Source organism: Rutilus rutilus, assembly GCF_951802725.1.
Source record: "Rutilus rutilus genome assembly, chromosome: 24".
Lineage (NCBI taxonomy): Eukaryota > Metazoa > Chordata > Actinopteri > Cypriniformes > Leuciscidae > Rutilus > Rutilus rutilus.
In genome coordinates, this window is record NC_140228.1 from 10,910,557 (window position 1) to 10,933,107 (window position 22,551).

A 22,551-nucleotide genomic window follows, 5' to 3' on the forward strand; every position below is an offset into this window, starting at 1 on the left:
GCAGCCCTGGTTTGAGACAAGTTAACGCGTAGCACCTTTAGACGTTTGTCACAATTATGTTCTGTCTAGTCTGCACCTGTTCTCTTTAGGCCCTGATTAGTTTACCCTTCTCCACCTGTGTCTAGTTAGTTTCCTCATTTCCTCCTGTGTATTTATACTCCCTGTTCTGTTCAAAGAAACAGAAACCTGCAGCCTGTATCCCTGCCTAACCTCCTAGTCCCATCTCCATCGCTGGTCACGGCCAGTCCCCTGGATCCATCGGCACCACTGGTGTGGTCCAGCTCCTTGGCTCTGCCACCGCCGCTCACCCCGTGTGGCTCATCCTCTGCAACTCGGGCTTCCCCTCCACCAGCTTGGTGTGGGGCCGAGCCCCCGGCTGCACCTCGGGCCTCCAGGCCCATATCTGCACCTCTGCCTGTCAGCCCACCACCATCCCTCGACTCACCGTTCCCTCATCGCCTCCGCAGCCAGTCTACCCGGAAGCTCCGCTGGGCTCTCTCGTCTCTCCAGGTCAGCCTCCAGTGGTCGACGCCCAGCTTCCACATCGGACTTTCGGGATTCCGGCTGCGCCTACACCCTGCACCCCTATAGCTTCATCGAACTCCTCCCTTCCTCCGACCTTCCCGTCGTCCTCATTCGCTCCAGCGTCACCCTGGTCATCAAAGTCCTCGTCACCGCCCCAGTCCCGCCTCAGTCAGCGGCTCAGTGTCAGCCTTCCAAGCCTGCGATGTCGCCCTGGTCCGTCAGCCTCCCTGGTCCACCGGTTCCTCCGCCACTCACCATGGTTCCGCCTCTGCCTATCGGTCCCAGGTTTCCATCCGCCCCCTCTGTCAAGACTCCTCCCTGGTTCCTCCCACCGTCAGCTCCATCAGAGTCGACAATTCCACCGACTCCTCCTCACCACCATCCGTCACCAGCTCCACGCCCTCCACCTAAGCCTCTGCCTTTTTTTCTGTTTTTTGGAACTTTTGTTGCCATCACGGCGCGAGGAACCGCCTTTACGAGGGGAGCGTTATGTCACAATTATGTTCTGTCTAATCTGCACCTGTTCTCGTTAGTCCCTGATTAGTTTTACCTTTCTCCACCTGTGTCTGGTTAGTTTCATCATTTCCTCCTATGTATTTATACTCCCTGTTCTGTTCAGTCCCTTTTCGGTTCTCGTTTATGTTGAACGTGGTTGTGTCTGTCCTGCCTGAGTTGGTTTCAATAAAGACTGTTGTTATCCTCATCTTCGTCTTGTGCCTTCAACGACTACAACAGTGTTACAACGTTTAGTTTTTTTCCATATAGAATTATTTATTCATAATGCTTCATATTAAGAGCATTTCATAATAAACAATGTTCTAATTTGGTAAATTATTTAGAGGTGGCAAGGGAAGACTTTGAAAGTTAACTTTGTTTTGTCCTCATGAGAGTTTTGATTATTATGTATTACTTTGTGCAAAATATAAAAATGGTCCATATTTTTCATAAGAGGTAAACGCTGCACCCCCAGTATGTTTTCTCAGTCCCAAGGCCATCTATGTGCCATACCCATAGGTGTAAAAAAAAAAAAAGCAAAAATGAACATGCGGTTGGGAGAAATATTTAATTCTAAGGAGAAGCGCACCATCTGGATCCATAATTCTTTTTTTTAATGCCGATTTACATTCTTAGTGCATATCGCCACCTACGGGGCAGTTGTGCAATCATTTAATCTTATCTTTTATCAGTTTTTTATAATGGTGAACAAGAAATTGTTTGTTTGATGAATGATTACACTAAAATAAAACTGTGTTTGCAAAGATAATATGGCTATATAAGTTCGTTTAGCCATTTTGCTTCCACATTTCTTGTAAGGTGAGATGTATCACATAGCCTATGTATTTTTATAGAAATATATTATATAGAAAATGTCCTGTTGCCAAAAAAAAAAAGTTCTACAATGAGAATATATGCTGAATACCACTGAAGTAAACTAAACTGCTCCGGAGTTATGTTTATGTTATGTGAACACAGCACATCACCTGATTTCTGGATTAGGTTTGCAGAAGCCCCTCCCCTCTAACATACCCATTCCTGAAGGACCCTATTCACATTAGAACTGCTGCAACATTTGCCCAACCACAACAAAAACAAACACTGCTCTAAATAGTACAAGACAGAACATCAGCACATTTCAGAATTGCCTCATAATTTTATCTTTCAGGACTGCAGAGTAGCATTTCAGCACTGCAGAGTAGCATTTCAGCAGCAGATATAATAAAGACGTGTGACAACAGAGATACGGTGAATTTTCTGACAACCTGAGGGCTGTCTGTTCTGTCTGAAATGAAAACAGGAGATGAGGAAAGACTGGGAGAGAGATGGCTAGCTAAGAGCAGGGGTGTCCAATCCTGCTCCCGAGGGGGGACATTTGTCCTGCAGAGTTTAGCTTCAACCTTCCTCAACAAACTTGCATGGAAGTTTCCAGTATTCCTGAAGACTTCGATTAGTTGGTTTCAGTGTTATTTTTGTGTCAATGAGATATCATTATAGATTTTAATAATAGTTTGAAGATTTTATATTTTGCATTTTTGATTTTTGTGATTTTGTGATTTTTATTAGTTACACTTTACAATAAGGTCCATTTGTTCACATTAGTGAATGCATTAACTAACATTAACAAACAATGAACTACATTTGTTAAAATTGTTATCAATTTTTGTTAACATTAGTTTAAAATACAACAGTTCATTGTTAGTTCATATTAGCTCAGGTTCATTAAATTATATTAAAATCTGCATTAGTAAATGTCGAAATTAACATCGACTAAGAGTTAATGTTAACAAATGGAACCTTATTGTAAAATGTTAGCATTTTTTAAACCTGTATAGTTTTTATTTTATTTAGTTTTAGTTATTTTAGTACATCAAGTTAAAGTAAATGAAAATAAAACATACTTCCTTGGCACTAGCTGAAATAAAATGAGTTTACATGCTAAGAGAAAAAATATATTTATTTTTAACCTTGTTCAGGTCTGTTTAATTAGGAATGGAACTAAACTCTGCAGGATAGTTCCCTCCCAATAGCGGGACTGGACACCCTTGGTTAATATCATTGGTCCTTGAAGTTCATTACAGAAAAACTTTAGCTTTTACAACATATGGCCACTTAAGCTACCAATTCTCCAAAAAGACTTTAACTTCATTGCCGATGTCATTTGAAGGCTCCTAATTAAGAGGGACTGCACTGTAAATAGCAGACTAATTAAGCTGAGAGTCGTCAGGCTCAACTTCAAAACAAATAATACAAAATAGGTGATACTTATATACAGCTCATCATTTACTCACTCTCATGTCATTCCAAATGTGTATGACTTTCTTTATTCTTTGGAACACAAAAGATATTTTGAAAAATCTCAATGTTTTTTGCCCATACAATGACAATCAATGGGGTTCAACAGTGTTCCCCTTTGATGTTCATTCTATAGGCAAAAGCAGTTGAAATGTTGTTCTGCCGAAGAAAGAAAGCAGAATTTTCATTTTTAGGTGACCTATCCCTTTAAAGAAATGCAATTTGAGAAGTTAGAAAGAACTGGGAGCAAGCAGTACATTCAACCCCATGCAGCCTTCAAATCCAAACCTATTGAATCTGCAAAATTTTATTCTTCAAACCTCACTTGAGGTCAACACTTTTCGGCGATGGCAACGTCACCTGCAGCAGATGTGAACTTGGTTTCTCTCTCTCTTTGACTCTCGTTCTGTCTACCCAGCCTGTCTCTGTGCGAATGGACAGTTCTGTCTTGAAGGATGGAGAAAACGAGCGTGGCAAATCCGCTGGGTTTTTCTCCCCACGTTTCCCCAGTATGCTCCTTTTCACCCACAGTGTGAGTTTACAGAAAGAGACAGGCCGTGTCCGAGCAAATGAGGCTGTTCTTTGGGAAGGCGGTCGGCCCCCTACCGGGTGACATTTTGGATTGGTTAGTCAACGGCTGAGTGGAGCGACAGGAGCTGGGAGGGTTACTCTATGTGCTCTATGCACTGTGAATACGCAACTGTCACATCTTCATTCAAACTTATATAACAATGTGACACTTTCTGGGGGACGGAGGGACAAAGCCTGTAGGTGTACTTACTGTAGGTGACATTTACACTGTCACAGTATCCACCCAAGACTCTTAAAAATAAAGTTACCAAAAAGGGACAGAAATGCCATAGAAAAAAACAAACATTTTAGGTTACCTAAATAATCTTTTAGTGAACAGTTCGAATAAAAAAATATGAAAAAGAACCTTTTTCAACTATAAAAGAACGTTTTGTAAGGTTCCGTTGGTGTTAAAGGTTATAAGACGCCAATAAAGTCGCCATATCAAGTAAGTTGCGGTAGCCTTTTCTTCCTTGTTGTGACGTATATCCCAGTGAAACGACTTCCCGAACAAGTAAAAATGTAGGGCGGGACTTGATTTTGTCCATCAGGAATTGATTGGATCTTTGAGGTTTGCAGTTGTTGTGATCTCATGTGAGTGACAGGCTGTTCCGCCCTCGAGCCAGTAATTATGTTAACAGAAATGAGAAGAGATGCCGCTGTAAGGGTTTTTCTGATGAAAGATTACGAGGGCACATGAATAAAAAAAAAAAAATGTGCGGGGATTAATCATTTATAATAAATGCTGCAACATTCATATAGAAAAATAGGAATATTCCATTTTAATTTGCATGTTAATTGCATGTTGTAATGAAAGCCTGAAAGCCTGTGGTCTTATTGATTGTAAATGGACTTGAATCATTATCCAATTGATTGCTTGTGATGCATGCAATTAAAAAGAGCTTTTAGCTTTATCGAAGAGCCAGTTACTATGTGTAATATAACATCATGTGGCATTTTTTATCACCTCCTTTGAGATTTATCAGAGTGGAGGGTGAATATATTTGACACCTGTCCCCCTAGGACTCCACCGCATCGAACGGTCAGAGTCGCATCTCGAATAAACACACAGGGTGCTAATTGTCCAAAAGACTCTGAGCTTATCAGCATTCCGTCTCTGGGCCTGTGGTTCAATACCATCGGTGTGGAGCTACAATCACTCTTGTACAGTGTAGACGACACACTAGTTATCTGATCTCATGCTACGATTGGCCTATAATTGCCTTGCATTAAATGACATCTAAATAAATTGAAGGCAGCAGATAAGGAAAAATGCCTTTGATCAAATTCAATGATTTTATCATCTTCAGGACACCATTATGCAAATGATTTTGTGTGAGGTGTCATAATGCACGCTCTCTAAGCATCTACATGAATCATATGAACTGTTATATGCTGTTGGCAATGACGTTCCTAATGGTCTACCCTATTTATAGGCCCACTGTAAATAACCCTCAATAACTTGAATGGTGGTATAAAGTTAAATGTCATGTAGAGGTGACTCCAAAACTGCAAATCTTGAGCACTTAAGCACTTAACCCTGGGTTGCTGCAAAGGGACTAATGGGGGAATTGGATCCCCGGGGCCAGTTCCGTAAACATAGCCGCCAAGTTAAGACCATGTCTTAAGAACTAGTCTGACAAACTAGCAATTAATTACAGCTAATCAGTCCTTCTTTTTGTATTCAAATTAGACCAATCTACCTTTTCATGTAACTGATTTAAAATAGCTCTGAACAGTCTTGAAGAAAAAAAAGAAAAAAGTGTGCCACAAAATGTTGTATACAGATTTTTTTTTTCTCAATAGACAAAACTTAGTGTTAAGATGCAGAGCAAAGGCAATATCTGTACATGCATCTATATCGGCAATGACAAAAATATATTAAGATGTGGGAGTGGCCTAAACTACAGTACCAAAAAGTTTGGGGTCAGTAAGATATTTTGGTAACGCTTTATAAGGGTCCAATTCTCACTATTAACTAGTTGCTTATTAGCATGCATATATTACTAGGATATTTATTAGTACTTATAAAGCACATATTACTGCCTTATTCTACAACCCAAATCCTAAACTTAACAACTACCTTACTAACTATTAATAAGCATTAATTAGGAGTTTACTGTTCATTTTATTACAATTTAGAATGACATTTTTTCTATTTTAATATACTTTTCAAATGTAATTTTGTTCCTGTAATGGCAAAGCTGAATTTACAGCATCTTTAATCCAGTCTTCAGTGTCACATGATCCTTCAGAAATCATTCTAATATGCTGATTTGCCGCTCAAGAATCATTTCTCTTATTATTATCAATGTTGACGACTCTTTAACATTATTGTAGAAACTGTGACAGATTCTTTGATGAATAAAGTATATGACAGGCAAAATAAAAGGAGACTGCAAGGTTATAAGCCCTTTGAGGTACCCATTCTAAAGGTTTGTTTCCCTCTCTGCCCTTTTGAGATAGTAACTCGTTAATTGGAAATGATTTCCGCTCAGGCTTAAGGAGATACCTCCCTTTGTTCCTGCATCTATCAACACAAGCCCAGGCTCAAAGATATCTGCTCTCACAAGCATGTATCTGTCAGAGAAGCAAAGTCTTTTCACCTCTGAGGTTAGATCACACCACTGATGTCTAGCGATAAGTCTTGACCTAAATACAGTACTGTGATGCAACACATACAGTATAGCTATGCGGCTTTACATACAGTTCATTGCGGATGACACTGTGCATGAATCTATAAGACATTCAGACCAAAATGAGATTCAGCAGAGTTTTCGCACGGCAAAATAACCTTTCTGAAAGTGCTTATGTTAATGCAATGACACAGGCTGAGCGATTTGAGTTGCTGTTGAATGAAGTGAAACGAAAAGGTGACGCTTCCAGTTCTCAAAGCATCAATGGCCCATTTTAGACAGGGCTAATTTACATAAACATGAATGTTTTAATTTCCAAACTCTCTCAGAACATCACAGTATATTAAAAGTGCTGAAACATCCATTTCATACATTGTACTCCATTTAGACGCAGAGATTTTTCATTCATTGTTGCTTTTGAAAAGTAATTCAGTTGCAAATCAAAGCTTTCTGTTGTGTCAGTGCATTTGATGTAAGCAGCTGGTGGCCTCTGTTAGCTCATCCACTCGGCGAGGGGGCGGGAGGAAGGAAAGGAATTGTGGGAGCTTTGAGAGCACTTGTTTTGTGTTTACTTCAGAAAATTGGGCCACTCTGGGTAATCAAATAAAAACTACTTCTCAATTGAAATGTTATTTTCTTCCCATTTCCATGCAAATTCTGACACGATTTGCTCTGTGCCTGACGTGATATGGTGTTTAATTTGCATTCAAGAAGTTTCACACTAAACACTGAGAATAACTGTCAACAACAATAAATTGTTGCTGACTGCCAGGGCGTCGATCATCGGACAACACGGAACATTTCCCGTCGAGAATGAATTAATCTTGCTTCCTCTGGTAAATTGGAATTTAAACCACAGGTCGAGAGGCCTGCTGAGTGGTTTTGTCAATTAATGGTGCAAAAAGGTCATTGTGAAAACTCATAACAATTTATGAATATTACGCTAATTGAAGCTGAAGTTCGTCTAGGTAACTGTTTCTCTAGTCTAAGGTTGCATTCGTCATTTGCTTCATTTTCTCTGCAAAGTAATGTAAAGGAGTTTTCCACACAAGACCATGGAGAACATTTAGTTTTTCCTGCAATTGTATAACACATTTCAAGTCAATAATATTACTTCATGATAAAATATTAAAGCAGATGCCTTGATCTACACTTTTGTTGCTTGTAGTTGGGGGAAATTCATGAATTCTGAATTGTTTATTTGCACATGCTGTTTGAATTAAGCAACTGATTCACTAAAGGAATGATCTAAATCATGTAACAGTGCAAAAACGCTCTCAAAATTAATGCTGAATGCAATTTGTATGGTGTAATTCCCTATCTTGCAGCCCGAATCTGAGTGTTGAGTTCTGTAGGATGCAGCAGACTACCTTGATCTGGCATAACGTATTCCTGCAATGGCAAAGCTGAATTTTCAGAATCATTACTCCAGTCTTCCATCACATGATCCATTAGGAATCATAATAATATGCTGATTTGCTGCCCAAGAAACATTTCTTATTATTATCACTGTTGAAAACAGTTGTGCTGCTTAACCTTGATACATTTGTTAGGATTCTTTGTTAAATTGACATTTCAAAAGAACTATCTATTTTACTATCACATTTGATCAATTTAATGTGTCTTTGCTGAATAAAAATACTTCTGAACAGTAGTGTACACTTACACTAGAGAAACAATTAGCAGTACTAACGCTTCTTCGTTTTGCTTTTAAATATTTTGTCTCGTGGCAGTTTCCTCTTTGTCTTTCTCAATTAACATATAAATGCGGAGATATAGTGAAAACAATGACGCAACATTACTCAGAGTTGCGTGTGAGAAAAGCACTTAATTCAATACTTAATTGAATGGCAAATCTCTATACAAATCACATAATGGTCTGTAACTTTAGGCAGAAAGCTTCTTTGAAACCAATAACTCATCAGCTGTAGTAGACGGTAATAGTTTTGACACATACCTGTGTGATAGCCTGGAGGAGTCTTCCATAGCTGTAGACAATCACGATAAAAGGGAGAATAAGGCAGAAGATAAACAGACAGACAATGTAAGACACGTTGTTGGCCGTCCTGGCGGCCCAGTTGACACTGCATGTGGTGCCGGGACCCTCCGGACCGTAGCAGCTCCATCCAAACAGTGGTGGAAGAGTCCAAACCATGGAATATATCCAGGAGAAGGCAATACCCATGGCCACCTTTCTGTAATTGGTAGAGTCGGCCTGCGTGGCCCCCATCATGGTGCAGTAGCGCTCGTAAGAGAGCACCGCCAGCGAGATTAGAGACACGACACCTGTACAAACAGAAGAGAGATACAGACAACACAGCGCTCTGTTATGAGTAATAGCTTTGGTCCTGGGTTGCTAACAGATCATTATTGCCTTTGAGGGTTTGTTTACATCAAGTAAAAGTCCAAAATCTGCAGATTTATCGCATGCACTGCAAAAATACATAAAGCTCAGTGCTGTTGGTTTACCTTGCTTAACAGGAAAAATGACAGTTTAGATGCACATTTTTCAAAGTCGTAAATAAAACAGATTATTGGATTGTTTTACAAGGAAATACTATGTCAGTCTTATTAAATTAAAATTTAATTAAATGTGTTAATTGTGTTTCTTTGTAATCATTTGAGAAATTTGACTAAAATTGTTTCAAAGTGTCACACTGCAGATTCCTCAGGAACAGACTGAAGACTCCAATAGATACAAACTCAAAACTTTAATAGTACTCTGGAACAACCTGACAGGCAAGGAAAACACAACAGGGATCGGACAAAGACTGAAAGAAAGGGTGCATCTTAAATAGCAAACAGAAACAAGATAATTAATCATACACAGCTGGGACAAATTAACTCATAATGATAGTAACCATAGAAACGACGGAGTGGTGGGAAAAGAACAAAGGAAAACAGGAACCAATCAAAACACAAACTGAAAGTCCAAACATGCACTGACATGTGACACAAAGTAAATCATACAACTTTTTTTTTTCAGTGTACCTGTTTTGCATCTGTAGCTTTGTTTAAATAACTATTGTAATTTTAACAGTGAAAGACTGTAAAAAATAAGCAACATTAAGTTCCATTACTCTTTACAAGTGAAAAACCGAAAATAAAAATAGATCTAATGGGACATTTTTTTATAGTAAAATACTGTTAAATGTAGTTTTTGGAAGTGAAAAACAACAGCTCATCTTAAAACAGCATTGAAAAACCTTACACTGACATTCCCAGAATTCTCTGTTACACTTCACATTTGAAATAAATTTCTTCTTAGCTTTTGCTTATCAGTTATGTACATAAGGGTTTTATGCTAAATCTTATGTAGTGAAATTAATGTTTGTTTGTTGCATAACTTGCATCATTTTAGTGTTGTACGTTTCCATAATGGTGTTTTGTTTTTGTGTGCATTACACTGTGTGCCTTCTACAGTATTAGTATTTACTTCAGCTTAAAGTTATTTGTAATGAACTTTGATTCATCATGTGGCTTTTTCTTCACCACCTGTGCTTTTAAGGTGCTTGTCAGTTTTTCTCAAAAGTATAAAGGTCATTTTAGTAATTTGATATATAAACATTATTTCAGGTAATGAAATATACATTTTATGTTACTGTTTTTTTTTACAGTAAAGGCCTGGCAACCACAGCTGCCTTTTTTATTGTACTGTAAATTTCAGAGATCTTTTTTTTTACAGTGCCATAAGTAATAAGAACCAGATCTCAAAGTGTTTTTCGTCTCATTTATCGAGTTCCTCTTCAGAAAACCTGCTTTAGTGGGTTTTTTTTTCAGTGCTTTTTTTGTTAGAGGAAGCTGATTTACATTGGTAATTTACAGTCTGAACAAGGCAAACATCCTTATCAGTGCACCACACTGTACACATGCAGACAGCTTTTGGTGTATCTTGTAAGGGACACTTCTGTTGCATTGTGCACTCCTCCTCTGTCATTGTATAGTGTACTGTCATTTGTGCTGGCAAACTAAAAAAACCCAGGTGAATATTAAAATATCTCACCTGACACTGAAGGCAGCTATCATGTCACTGCCATTTTAACTGTGAAGAGCAGGTGTTCACACTCATTTGAGATGTGACTAACTGTAAGGTCTCTTGGTAACGCACAAGGGAGTGTGTATTCTCACTATCAAAGCCAAATGTATAATAGTGAAGTAAATGTGTCAAATGTGCCGGTACTTCGATTCAGAAGTTCAGAAGTTGATGCACAAACAATAACAAAACAGTTCTGCTTTTAGTACAGAGTACTGACTCAATTCAGTGCATGATTTATGAACTCGAGAAACGACTTTAATTTGTAGCAAACAAATACAGGATTATAATAACAAAGTGTCAGAAGTTGCAACCCTACCACGTTTATTATTCAAATGTGTAGTCACATTAGGCTTAATTAAGCAAAGAAATATGGACTCTACAATACTTTCAATCACCCAAGTGGTTAATTTGTGGCATTTAGGTTTGTTGTTATTGTTGTTGTTGTTGTTGTTGTTGTTGTGTGAATTCACAGAGTTCACCAAACTTTGTTAAGCAGAAAAAGACAAAACTTGCAATGTGCTTATGTTTCCGGTCTTTTGCGTAAACTCTTTGGGAGATCATTTAATGAAAATTTTCACTCAAAATCCTGGCATCTTCATCATAAAGAAAGCTTCTTAGAAAGACCTTTGCTCAAGAATTGTTCAAAGAGACTAATAGCTTGAATATTTAAAAGCCTGAAAAAAAATATCTCGGGAACATTTTGAATGTTAATGGTCATATTTCCCTGCCTGATATGTGTGTGTATATAAAACCTACACCGTGTAACATCTGGATGAAGCTATGTTTTCGAGCCTGACAATGTGTTTGCTGTATTAATGATTCAAAAAAATAAGGGCTGATATTTCTGACAAGTATCGCTTAATACAAGTATTAGCATTGTTAGTGTAATTTATTCAAGGTAGATAATCAGTGAAAGAAATCTATAGTCCACTGCTTACAAATAACATCATTATGGCGTTAGACATTGTGAACGAGTAATGAAGCAACTTAAATCATATGGCGGTTCCTGACGAAAACTAATCAAGAAAGCGAGTAATGAGCCTTTTCAAAGCAATGAGAGGCATTTGTCAACAGGTTTTCAAGGAGTGCAACTGATTACAGAGCTTTTCTCCATTTAAAGCACACTTAGTTCTCCCATAAGCACAGTTTTATCAAACCAATGCTGATTCATTCTGCTTTGTTTAGCCAAGGTCCCTGACCGGTCATTTAGGTTTTGACAATTACAACGAATCAACAATATTCTTTAATTACCAACTAGGTTGTACTTTTAGAGTTTATAAGCACTGATGTAAAAATCTGTTGTCATATAATAAGACCAATTCGATCTTAAGGGCTGCTGGTGTCAGAAAAGTGACACCTGTTAATTAACCACAAAACAGCTATTCTACTGACTGGAAATACTACACTCATCTCTGCCCCATCAGAGCCTGTGTTATGGGTCAAGTAAAGGACAGCCCACATCTATTTTCCCTGAAAACAGTTCTCCACACCTTCGGGTCGATTGCTAAACCCCAATCAGGAGAAGAATACACCTCTACCCTGGTGTGTTTATTCCAATTATGGAGACTTATGGGCCTTTTCAACTGTACACTGTAAAATGTTTTCATCATCTTTGTTTCCAATAATTTGTCATTTATTGTTGAGTTAATGAGTTTCCAACTCATTTAATAGTTCCAACTTCACTTCCTTCATCAGTAAATAAATTAAAAGTGGTTAAAAAGTGCAATGAACTTATTACTGTGGGTTGTAACCTTGGCAAGTTTTCAATTTTATTGGGTTGAACTTTTTTAGTGTACTTTCGAGCATTTCTTTTTGGTGTAGACTCGAGTCTTTTCTTGTTCACATCCCTATACAAACATTTAGGCTACTGCATGCCACCACATTATGATATCAGATCATGTACTTTGGAATAGCACTACAGTGTATTGCAGTCTGTATTGCAGTCTGTGGTATATTTCCAGAAACATGGTACTATAGTACACTTTTTGTGCACAATATGTTCCATAAACTAAAGCATATAACCAGTACGAGGAGTTTAATCTATCAACAAGAAAACATCCGTTTAAACTGATTGCCATCTATGGGCCGAGGGGAGTTATCCTGCTTTCCTATTATGTGTAAACATATATTTTGGATGAAGCAGCTATGATGTTTAGGCCTATGTTACAGGTGCATTCGTTTTTGTATTCTGTGCTATAGAGAAAAAAAAATCAAGAAACCACACGTAAAATAAAAATAAATAAAGGATAGAATCACAAAAAATGTCAAATGTTGAAAAAATATTTATCATAAAGAATGTGTAGATATCACTATGAGGTATTTTAATAATAATAATAATAATAATAATAATAATAAACAGACCAAACAACGTTGGTGGGACGTTATAGCTAAATATATAGCTATATTTGGGTCTTTATACGGCAATAAATGGTAACACTTTAGAATACTGTTCTTTCATTAATGAATAACAGGAACAAATGAGTAACAGACTATTAACATTCTAGTAACTACTATTAACTAGAAACTTTGATTAACGAATTAGTAAGTTATAGTGCTCAGTCGAATGTGGCAATTCACTATTAGCTAATCAGTAACTACTATTTTTCATACCTCACTGAAGACTAGAACTACTATATACAGGTTCATAATTAATACTAATAATGAATAATGTATAATATAAGGTAATGGAAACCCATTAGTAATTAATCAAGTGTTACTACATCCTTCTAAAGGAACTACTAATTATTTGGATCAGTATTCTAAAGTGAAGATCACACACTAGTAATGACTAAAGTGTTACCAAATCCATCGGAAGGAATTACTATTCAAAATCTTTCAAAAATCTCAAAAGCTTACAATGACTTCAGTCAATATTAGGTAGTTCTCTTTCATCATCTCGTGTTCGAGATCCACCTATGGGAAGGGCATCTGTACCTGACCTCTGCAGAAGCATCCAATTGCACCAAGTCTGGCTAGACAGACAGAAGCGCGCAGCCAATGCCATGTAAGGTCCCTCCCCCTTACCTGAGGGCATATAACGCCTGCAAGCGCTGCTATTCTCCAGTTGACATTCGCTTCTCGCGATCTCTGCACTTACACAGTTCGTGGATTTATACTTCACATTTGTGTGTCTTCAGGAGGACATATCGCCTGATCAGCCTCCGCCAGACGTGGCAGTCTTTTATTCAACCTGATTAACGTTAGCTGTGTTCTGCATCCGGAGCCGCCCGCGCTCTTGCTTTTCTCGCCTGCTCCCCCTTCCATGGCTTCCCACCACGGATTTTTGCAGTCAGTGCCTTATGCTGCCCAAGAAGCTTTTGAGACGCCTTCTTAAAGTCGCAGCGACCCAGTGCGGCGAGTTCAGCCTTTCTGACTTGGATGGGGGACCAGTGACGACAATGCACTACCGGGGACTACTTCACTTAATTGGGCTGACCAGCCCGATCCTGTTCGCAGGCAACCTCCCGCTCGTTGACGAACCGGCCGGTTCCGGCGATGACGATGACGTGGCTCTTCTTGGGGTCTCAGAGGACGAGGAGGCCATCCCGCCCTCTGGCGTTCCCCAGGCTTACGCCCCCGCGGCCTTGCCTCAGTCCATCCTGAGCGGCCGCTCGCCTCAACATTGAGTGGCCGGCTCCACAGAGCGCCACCAACCAGGAAAGGGACTTTGTTCATTTATGAAGAAAAAGTGCTGGGACCCCCTCCCGGTTCGAGGAAACAACTCTTTCCCGTCCTTCCAGCGTGCGCGAAGCACATGAGGCACAACTGGAGCGACCCGCTCGATCTCAAGCACGGTCTCACAGGCCTTGAGGAGAAGAATATGGCGGCTCTTGATATGGGTGACCCCCCCGCTATCGAGCCTTCCTTCGCCAGGCACCTTAACCCCGCACAGGGCGGGCTGCTCACTCCCCCTTAGCCAGTCTTGCCCAACAAGATGGACCGTTTTTCTGCCTCAGTTCACCAGGCCACTTACAAGTCCTCAGCCTTGGCTGTCAGGGCCCTGAACGTCTCTTCCCTCCTCTCCTCTTACCAGGCGGAGATCTTGGACAAATTATGGCAACAGCTGGAAAAGGGAACCCCTTCTCTACCATTGTGGAAGGAGATCCTTACGGTTAACGACCTCGTCCTCCGTAACGCTCGTCAGGCCATCCAAGCCTGTGGGCGCTCTATGGCGCTTTCTGTGGTGGGAGAGCACGCACTCTGGCTTAACCTGTCGGGCCTTCCTGACAGTGAGAAGAGGCGCATTGCCGTCGCATTGATGCAAGCAACGATGTGATGACAAAAAGAAGGAGGATGAGGCCTTCAAGTTATGCCTTCCCAGTGTGCATTTGCCTAACCACCCTGTCACGAGACAAAATTTCCATCAGGGCAAGGAAAGGCCCTGCAACAACTCGCTCGCGCCATAAAACGGAACGACTGGTTCACATCGGTCAATCTGAAAGATGCTTTCTTCCACATAAGCATTTATCCGCCTCACAGGAAGTTTCTTCGTTTCGCCTATGCACATGTTACGAATTCACAGTTCTGCCGGGCTTCACTGTGCGGAGGCGGGCTTAGCACCCATGAAAATGTCAGGTCTGAGGATTTCGCAATATATAGATTGGCTTATTATAGCCGAATCGAAGGAGAAAGTGTTGCAGGACACCTTCCATGTGCTCGCGCACATCACATCTCTCGGGTTCAGGGTGAATGTGAACAAGAGCAATTTTACACCCAGTCAAAATGTGATTTTCCTGGGCTTGGAATTGAACTCAGTCTCCATGCGAGCGTGTCTCTCTCAAGAGCGCGTTCTCTCTCTAATTAACTGTCTGTCGCAGTTCAGAGAGGGGGCGAAAGTACAATATCACACATGTCTCAGACTGCAGGGTCTTATGGCTTCATCTATGCAGGTTTTGCCGCTGGGACTACTAAGAATGAGAGCGTTCATGAAATGGGTTTTGTCACTACATTTCAGCCCGATGCGTGATCTTTGCCGCTCTGTAACTGTGGCTTACATCAACCGTCAGGGCGGCGTGCGCTCGTCGAAACTCCACGCTCTAGCTTACAAGCTTTTGGTGTGGAGCAGACGGGATTTCCTGTCATTACGCGCAACACATGTTCCAGGCATTCTGAACAGAGGCGCGGACCTTCTATCGAGGGGAAACCCAATCTACGGAGATTGGCGCCTTTACCCTCAGATAGTGGACATGTTATAGATGAGATTCGGACAGGCAACCGTAGATCTATTCGCCTCGCGCGAAAACTACCATTGTCCTATGTTCTTCTCGCTGAAGGACGTGGACGCGCCCCTCGGGGTAGATGCACTGGCCCACCCATGGTCCAAAGTGCTGCTGTATGCTTTTCCTCCCCTGTGCCTGATAATTCCCACACTGGCCAGGGTAAGAGAGCAGGGCCTGTCTCTCATTCTGATAGCACCCAGGTGGCCCAAAGCACCATGGCTGGCGGAGATAATCCCTCTGTTATATGCCGAGCCGTGGCACCTCCCCCTCCGTACACCTATTGTCCCAAGCGAACGGGGAGATTTATCACCCATACCCGGACAGGGTGGCTCTCTGGGCCTGGCCCGTGAGAGGAAGAACCTAAGCGCACTGGGGCTTTCGCCGTGTGTGATTGCTACTATACAGAATGCCAGGGCCGTTTCTACACGGTCCTTATATGGTTGTAAGTGGCAAGTGTTTGAAGGGTGGTGTGATGGGCATGGTCTCACATCATATCAGTGTTCAGTTCCTGATATTTTGTGTTTCCTTCAAGACCTCATGGAAAAAGGGAGGTCTTTTTCTACAATTAAGGTCTACCTGGCTGCGATTTCTACCTGTCATGTGGGTTGTGAGGACTCAACAGTCGGGCAGCATCCTCTAATCCACAGATTTATGAAGGGTGCCCATCGCTCTTTGCCAGTCGTCAGGAGAACTGTTCCTGAGTGGGACCTCTCCATGGTGCTGGAGGTTCTGTCTCAATATCCTTTTGAGCCTCAGGGAAGTATTTCCCTAAAGCATCTTTCAAGACGGTGTTGCTTTTTTCCTTGGCGTCAGCTAAAAGTGTCAGTGAGTTACATGCACTCTCGGGTTCATTCCTCATGCACTAAATTCTCTCTTAGTGGAGATAAGGTTTCCCTTAAGCCTAATCCGGCCTTCATGCTGAAATAATAATAATTATAATAATAATTCGTTACATTTATATAGCACTTTTTCTGAGACCTCAAAGCGCTTTACATAGAAGGGGGGAATCTCCTCAACCACCACCAATGTGCAGCATCCACTTGGATGATGCGACGGCAGCCATATTGCGCCAGAACGCCCACCACACACCAGCTTACTGGTGGAGAGGAGACAGTGATGAAGCCAATCAGTATATGGGGATGATTAGGAGGCCATGATGGACAGAGGCCAAGGGGCAAATTTGGCCAGGATGCCGGGGTTAAACCCCTACTCTTTCGAAAGACATCCTGGGATTTTTTAATGACCACAGAGAGTCAGGACCTCGGTTTAACGTCTCATCCGAAGGACGGTGCTCTTTTGGCAGTATAGTGTCCCCATCACTATACTGGGGCATTAGGACCCACACAGACCACAGGGTGAGCGCCCCCTGCTGGCCTCACTAAGACCTCTTCCAGCAGCAACCTGGTTTTTCTCAGGAGGTCACCCATCCAGGTACTAACCAGGCTCAGCCCTGCTTAGCTTCAGTGGGCAACCAGTCTTGGGCTACATTGTGATATGGCTGCTGGCAGTATTACTTACCCTGCGTTCACATTGGAGGTGTTAAGAGTTGTCCGCTTTTCACCCTCCGCCTTTTTCCTCCGCGGAGGATCATTGGCTGAATGCTCTGTGTCCTGTCTGTGCCTTACAGACATATACGACCAGGACCAGTGTTTTCCGGAAGAGCGACCAACTCTTTTTTTCATGGGCGCCCCCTCACAGAGGGAGTCCCATATCTAAGCAACCCCTCTCACATTGGCTTGTGGATGCTATAGCTTTGGCATATGAATCTAAGGGAGTGCAGCCCCCAGGGGACATCAGTGCTCATTCCACGAGGGGCTTAGCCGCCTCTTGGGCTTTGTATAGGGGAGTGTCACTGCAGGACGTCTGTTCCGCTGCCAGTTGGGCTTCTCCTCATACCTTTGTGCGTTATTACCGGCTGGATGTCACCAGAATCTCGGTAGCACATTCTGTTTTAGGGGTGGGGTCTTCTTAGCCCCTCCCTGCAACCCTATTAGAAGTAAAGAATATGGGGTGAATGGGCCGGCAGGCCATGCGCATTCCTGTCACTAAGCATGCATTTACATTCCTTTATGGGTGTATATATACACATATATGTGTTGCTGGGGTTGTTATTGTGTGTGTGCCCCATACATGTTTCATGTCCTGCATGTGCACAGCAGGTATGTGTGTGCGTTAGGATTGCAGGTTCATGATTATGGGACGTGTCAGGCACCGCCTCCCTGGGGTGACCGTCCTTCTCTGGCTTACAGAACCTCACTGTGAGTGTATTGGACAATCGGGGAGCTGGCCATGTCTCTCCCATAGGTGGATCTCGAACACGAGATGATGAAAGAGAACAATAGACTACTATCGTAACCCCGGTTCTCTGAAACATCGAGTGGAGAGATCCACCAGCTTTGCCCCGCTTGCCGCACGAGAAGCGAATACACTTACTGGAGAATAGCAGCGCTTGCAGGCGTTATATGCCCAAGGGGGAGGGACCTTACCTGGCATTGGCTGCGTGCTTCTGTCTGTCTAGCCAGACTTGGTGCAATTGGATGCTTCTGCAGAGCCATAGATGGATCTCTCCACTCGATGTTTCAGAGAACCAGGGTTACGATAGTAACCTATTGTTATCATGTTTTTCACTTAATTAGTAGTTCCTGTAGTGACACCTGAGTCAGTACAAGTGGGTTACCATTACCTTTTATTATAAATTATGCATTATTCATGTTAATCATGAACCTGTATAACATAGTTCTCTGGGAGGTAGCCTATGAAAAAAAAGTTTTGTAACTGATTAGCTAATAGTGAACTACCACATTCAACAGCGCTATTAGCCTACTTACTAATGTGTTAATCAGAGTTGTTTGTTAGTTAATAGTAGTTACTAGAATGTTAATAGTGCGTTACTCATTTGTTCCTGTGTAGTTATTCATTAATGAAGGAACAGTTTTCTAAATTGTTACCCTATAAACCTTCCAACATTAATGGGAAATCTGTGCCAACAACGGGTACAACAGCAAACATTCCACTTAAATAAGTTGCAATTGTCCATATTATTGCAACTTTTGGAATGGAAAATACTTCTAGAGTGGGCGTAGCGGCATCTGCCTGGCGAGAAAAAGCCCTGTTAAACTAGCAGCGCGAGCACGAGTCTGACAGGAGGCTTCTGAAGCGAGACGCTTTACCTCACGAGAAATAATGTCAAAGATTACTATTAAAACCATGCAAATTACACGATTGCTTTTCAGATATCATTTAAGTGTATAGGTTACCTAAAGGTAAGGAGGATTTTTAAAAGAAAATACGACCTAGAACGCTGGTAGTAACGCTGGTCGGTTATTCAAATTGCATAGTCATGATATAACTTGAGTTTAGAACGAAAAGAAGTATAAAAATATACTTATACATATCCCTCTTTATTTCGCACTCTGTTCTGTTACTGGTATAATTTTACTTCGAAAGATATGAACATTTTGACGACGACGTAATAGACGTCTTAGCGAGGTTCCCAAAGTGTCCCAAAGGGAATGTGCTAAAACATTTCTGCAACGTTGAAAAAAACGCATTTAGAATTTTAAAAACATCGGTCGTATGAAGTAGGTTATCTAATAGGCTACACAAACGTTATCATAACACTTTCACGATAAAAAAGAAGCGTTTTAATGTGGCTTGCGTGATTCCAAAGTAGCCTACCAAACTATCGCACCTGCACGCGAATCCTACTTTAATCGTTTATTGACATCGCTATAACATATAGCCTACAGACTCACCCAGAAATGAGTTTATGAAGCCATACCACACGCATCCCGCGCGTCCGATGAGCCACCGTCCCTGCGTACTGGCGGCGAAGCTGAACGGAGTGCCGAGGACGCACACCAGCAGATCACTGACTGCGATGCTCACCAGAAGATAGTTCATGGGCGAGCGCAGCACTTTGTAGCGACAGAACACAATGAGAACGAGCGTGTTGTTGAGAAACCCGAAAGTCCCGATGAATCCAAGGCACACCGCGACCACCAAGTGTCCCGTCGGGCTCAGACTGTGTTCTGAGTGATTCTCATCCAAATGCGCGCTGGTCCCGTCACCTCCTCCAGCGCACCACGCGCAACCCCGACTCATGTTGGACTCAATCATTGCACCATTTATTATGGCTTATGTAAAGGATTTAGTCAGTTTGGTTTTGAAACGAGAGTCTGTGCTTGGTAAAGTCGGTGGAGGGTTTTCTAACCCATTGTTTCAGTGGGACAGGAGTTCACCAAACGCTAAATGCAGAAGTACATTATTGCCACAGATACAGGTTTCAAGATGTGGTCAAGCCAATTATGCCCCTCCTTGGGATGAATGGGAGCTTTTATTACCCCCCGCCTAGCTGACGTCTCAAGCCACCGATCTTCATATGCCAATATGCCACTCTTTCCTCTTTCGTTTTTCACCCTTAAAGCCATTCCTTATTTATTCACCAAAATGTAAAAAAAGTAAAAATGTGAAAATATGGAGGTAGATTTATTTGATTTAACCTGAAAAATATTTAATAAAGTCAGGTGCATATTTATGACTTAAAACCAGCTACATGACGCATCCTTTTTTAGGTTTACCTGCATTATATTGTTTTAACTCTGTGCTATACAACATGGAAACTTGCATTATAAAATGGTCTATACAGAAGCAGGTGAACTAACAGATAATGCCAGGTCAAAGTGCTTTTTTTTTTTTTTTTTTTAATGGTTGTGTAACCTTTCTTTCTATTTCTCCATTGCAGTATACATTTTAAATATGATGTGTGACGGTAAAATATAAATTAACTGCTTTTATTCAAGTTAAAAATGTTAAATTGGACAAAATCTGCATGGATCAATTATATTGCATGACCTTTAAGGGTCAGAGGTAAAAAAAAAAAAACCTTCACTGTACTTTTTACCCATTTGTTGTTCATTTTCAAAATATTACAATAGTTTTTATTGATTTATTATTTATCAAATAACAATAATATTAATTACATTAATTATAGTATAGCCTAATTAAAGCAGTTAAGAGAGATTTTAATTCTACTCCATAAACTCTGAAAGTGCTTAATAAACTCAATGAAATTATGCTGTTTAAATGTAATAAAATCTTGTACTATGTGCAAACACTTATATCAATTATTGCATTAAGATTGTAATAAGTTTTTCTTAGAAGCAGCAAGGCTGTCTCCTGAAAAAAGATACATATGATGTATATATAAAGTTATTCATATTTCACTCAATTTATGTTGCATATATATATATATATATATATATATATATATATGTATTTTTTTTTTAAACATACAGGCAACAAATTTGATTTCCAATATTCCAATTTTATCTTTGCTGAACACTGACACCTGTGGGGGAAAAATATTTTAAAAATGAGATCAAAATAAGATGCATTCAATGAGGGAACAGATTTTGTGGTCAATAAAACTTCAGTGATTCTAAAAATAAAACATACCCCGGCTTTTCCTCTAGAAATCTACCTGTCCTCATTTGACTTATACATAGTTCAGAAATACAAATCGTTCATCTGTTTTTTTGGTTGCCTGATCAATAAATCCTTTTCTAAGCATATTTACCTCTTCAAATTGATTCTTTTTGACAGGTGAGAGGTCAGGGAAAGCAATTTTCTCTCCCTATTTATCCATCTTTTTCCACAAGGGACATCAGAGAATTGCTTCGCAATCAATTCTATTGATATGGGATTTCATTGTGTTTTTGTACCACCTACAGATGGTGGACAACCAAAATGCCTATTACCGCCGCGCCAGCTGCCGCGGCGAAATCACCGCGGCGAAAATAAACCAGCCGCATTTCAAAGTCGTTCCCGAAATGACCGCCAGGTGGCGCAAAGGGACATTGTGCAAAACAGCAGCAATTGCCGCATTTTAAAATGTAAGTGGGTTAAATATAAAACCCTAAGCCAGGCATATTTTTCATATATATAAATAGGCCTATTAGGCTACAACAGAATAGAACCAAAGATAGAATAAATTTTAGAACTGAAAAAATAGAATCAAAAGTTAAAAATAGAGACGATATTAGGAGCAATGACGCGGAATATTTTTACTATTCTATTGAGGAATTAGAAAAATGAAGAGCTCTCGTGAGCGATACAATTGCATAGTAATTTATAGTGATTTCAAAAGCAGTCCTTAAAAAAAAAAATACATGGAGTAGTGTGGCATAATTTTTGAGAGATTACTCGGAACGCGTTTTAGTTAAGATCCTGGTTTCAATGCCCTTAATGTATATAGGCTTGGCTACTGCTTTAAAAAAATGTCACAACGCGTTTTGAGATTGTTTTGAATTAAACATTGAAGTTTAAAATGTAGTGTTTTGGCACACCAGGCCGAGTGGCGTTACGCATTGTTCAAAAATCAGGTTTTATTCCGGCATGTTGAACTGGCGTTATATATATATATATTTTTTTTTTTTGATTTATTAGATTTAGATTTTAGATTTCGTTAGATTTATTTTTCTCATAACAGCTAAAATAACTAATATATGCCTTGTCTTAATATGACCTACTTAATATAGGCAATAGGCATATAATAGCCTATATAATAAATTAGCAAAACTTGGCCACTAAATATTTAATTTTCAATTATTTTAATTATCACAATTAAAGTTTTAATTTTATTAAATTGAACAAGCGCAACAATCAGCATTTAATCAAATATTCTAAAAGATGTATTATTAATAATAATATTATTTCAACATAATATTTCGTTTTTTCGACATAATGTGTGCGTGCAACAAGCAAGATGTGTAGC

General features: G+C 40.4%; 1 protein-coding gene across 1 annotated transcript in view; it reads right to left on the reverse strand.

Moving 5' to 3' along the window:
* The window catches only part of tmtopsb (teleost multiple tissue opsin b), a 39,085-nt gene extending 19,175 nt beyond the window's left edge, over positions 1 to 19,910 (reverse strand). Inside the window, exons 1-2 of the mRNA XM_084399276.1 lie at positions 19,532 to 19,910; positions 8,479 to 8,807 (exon numbers count right to left, since the gene is read on the reverse strand). Of these exons, the coding sequence (XP_084255402.1) occupies positions 8,479 to 8,807; positions 19,532 to 19,895 (693 nt within the window). The 5' untranslated portion in view covers positions 19,896 to 19,910. The remainder of the gene's footprint in view (positions 1 to 8,478; positions 8,808 to 19,531) is intronic.
* Positions 19,911 to 22,551: the final 2,641 nt, after the last annotated feature.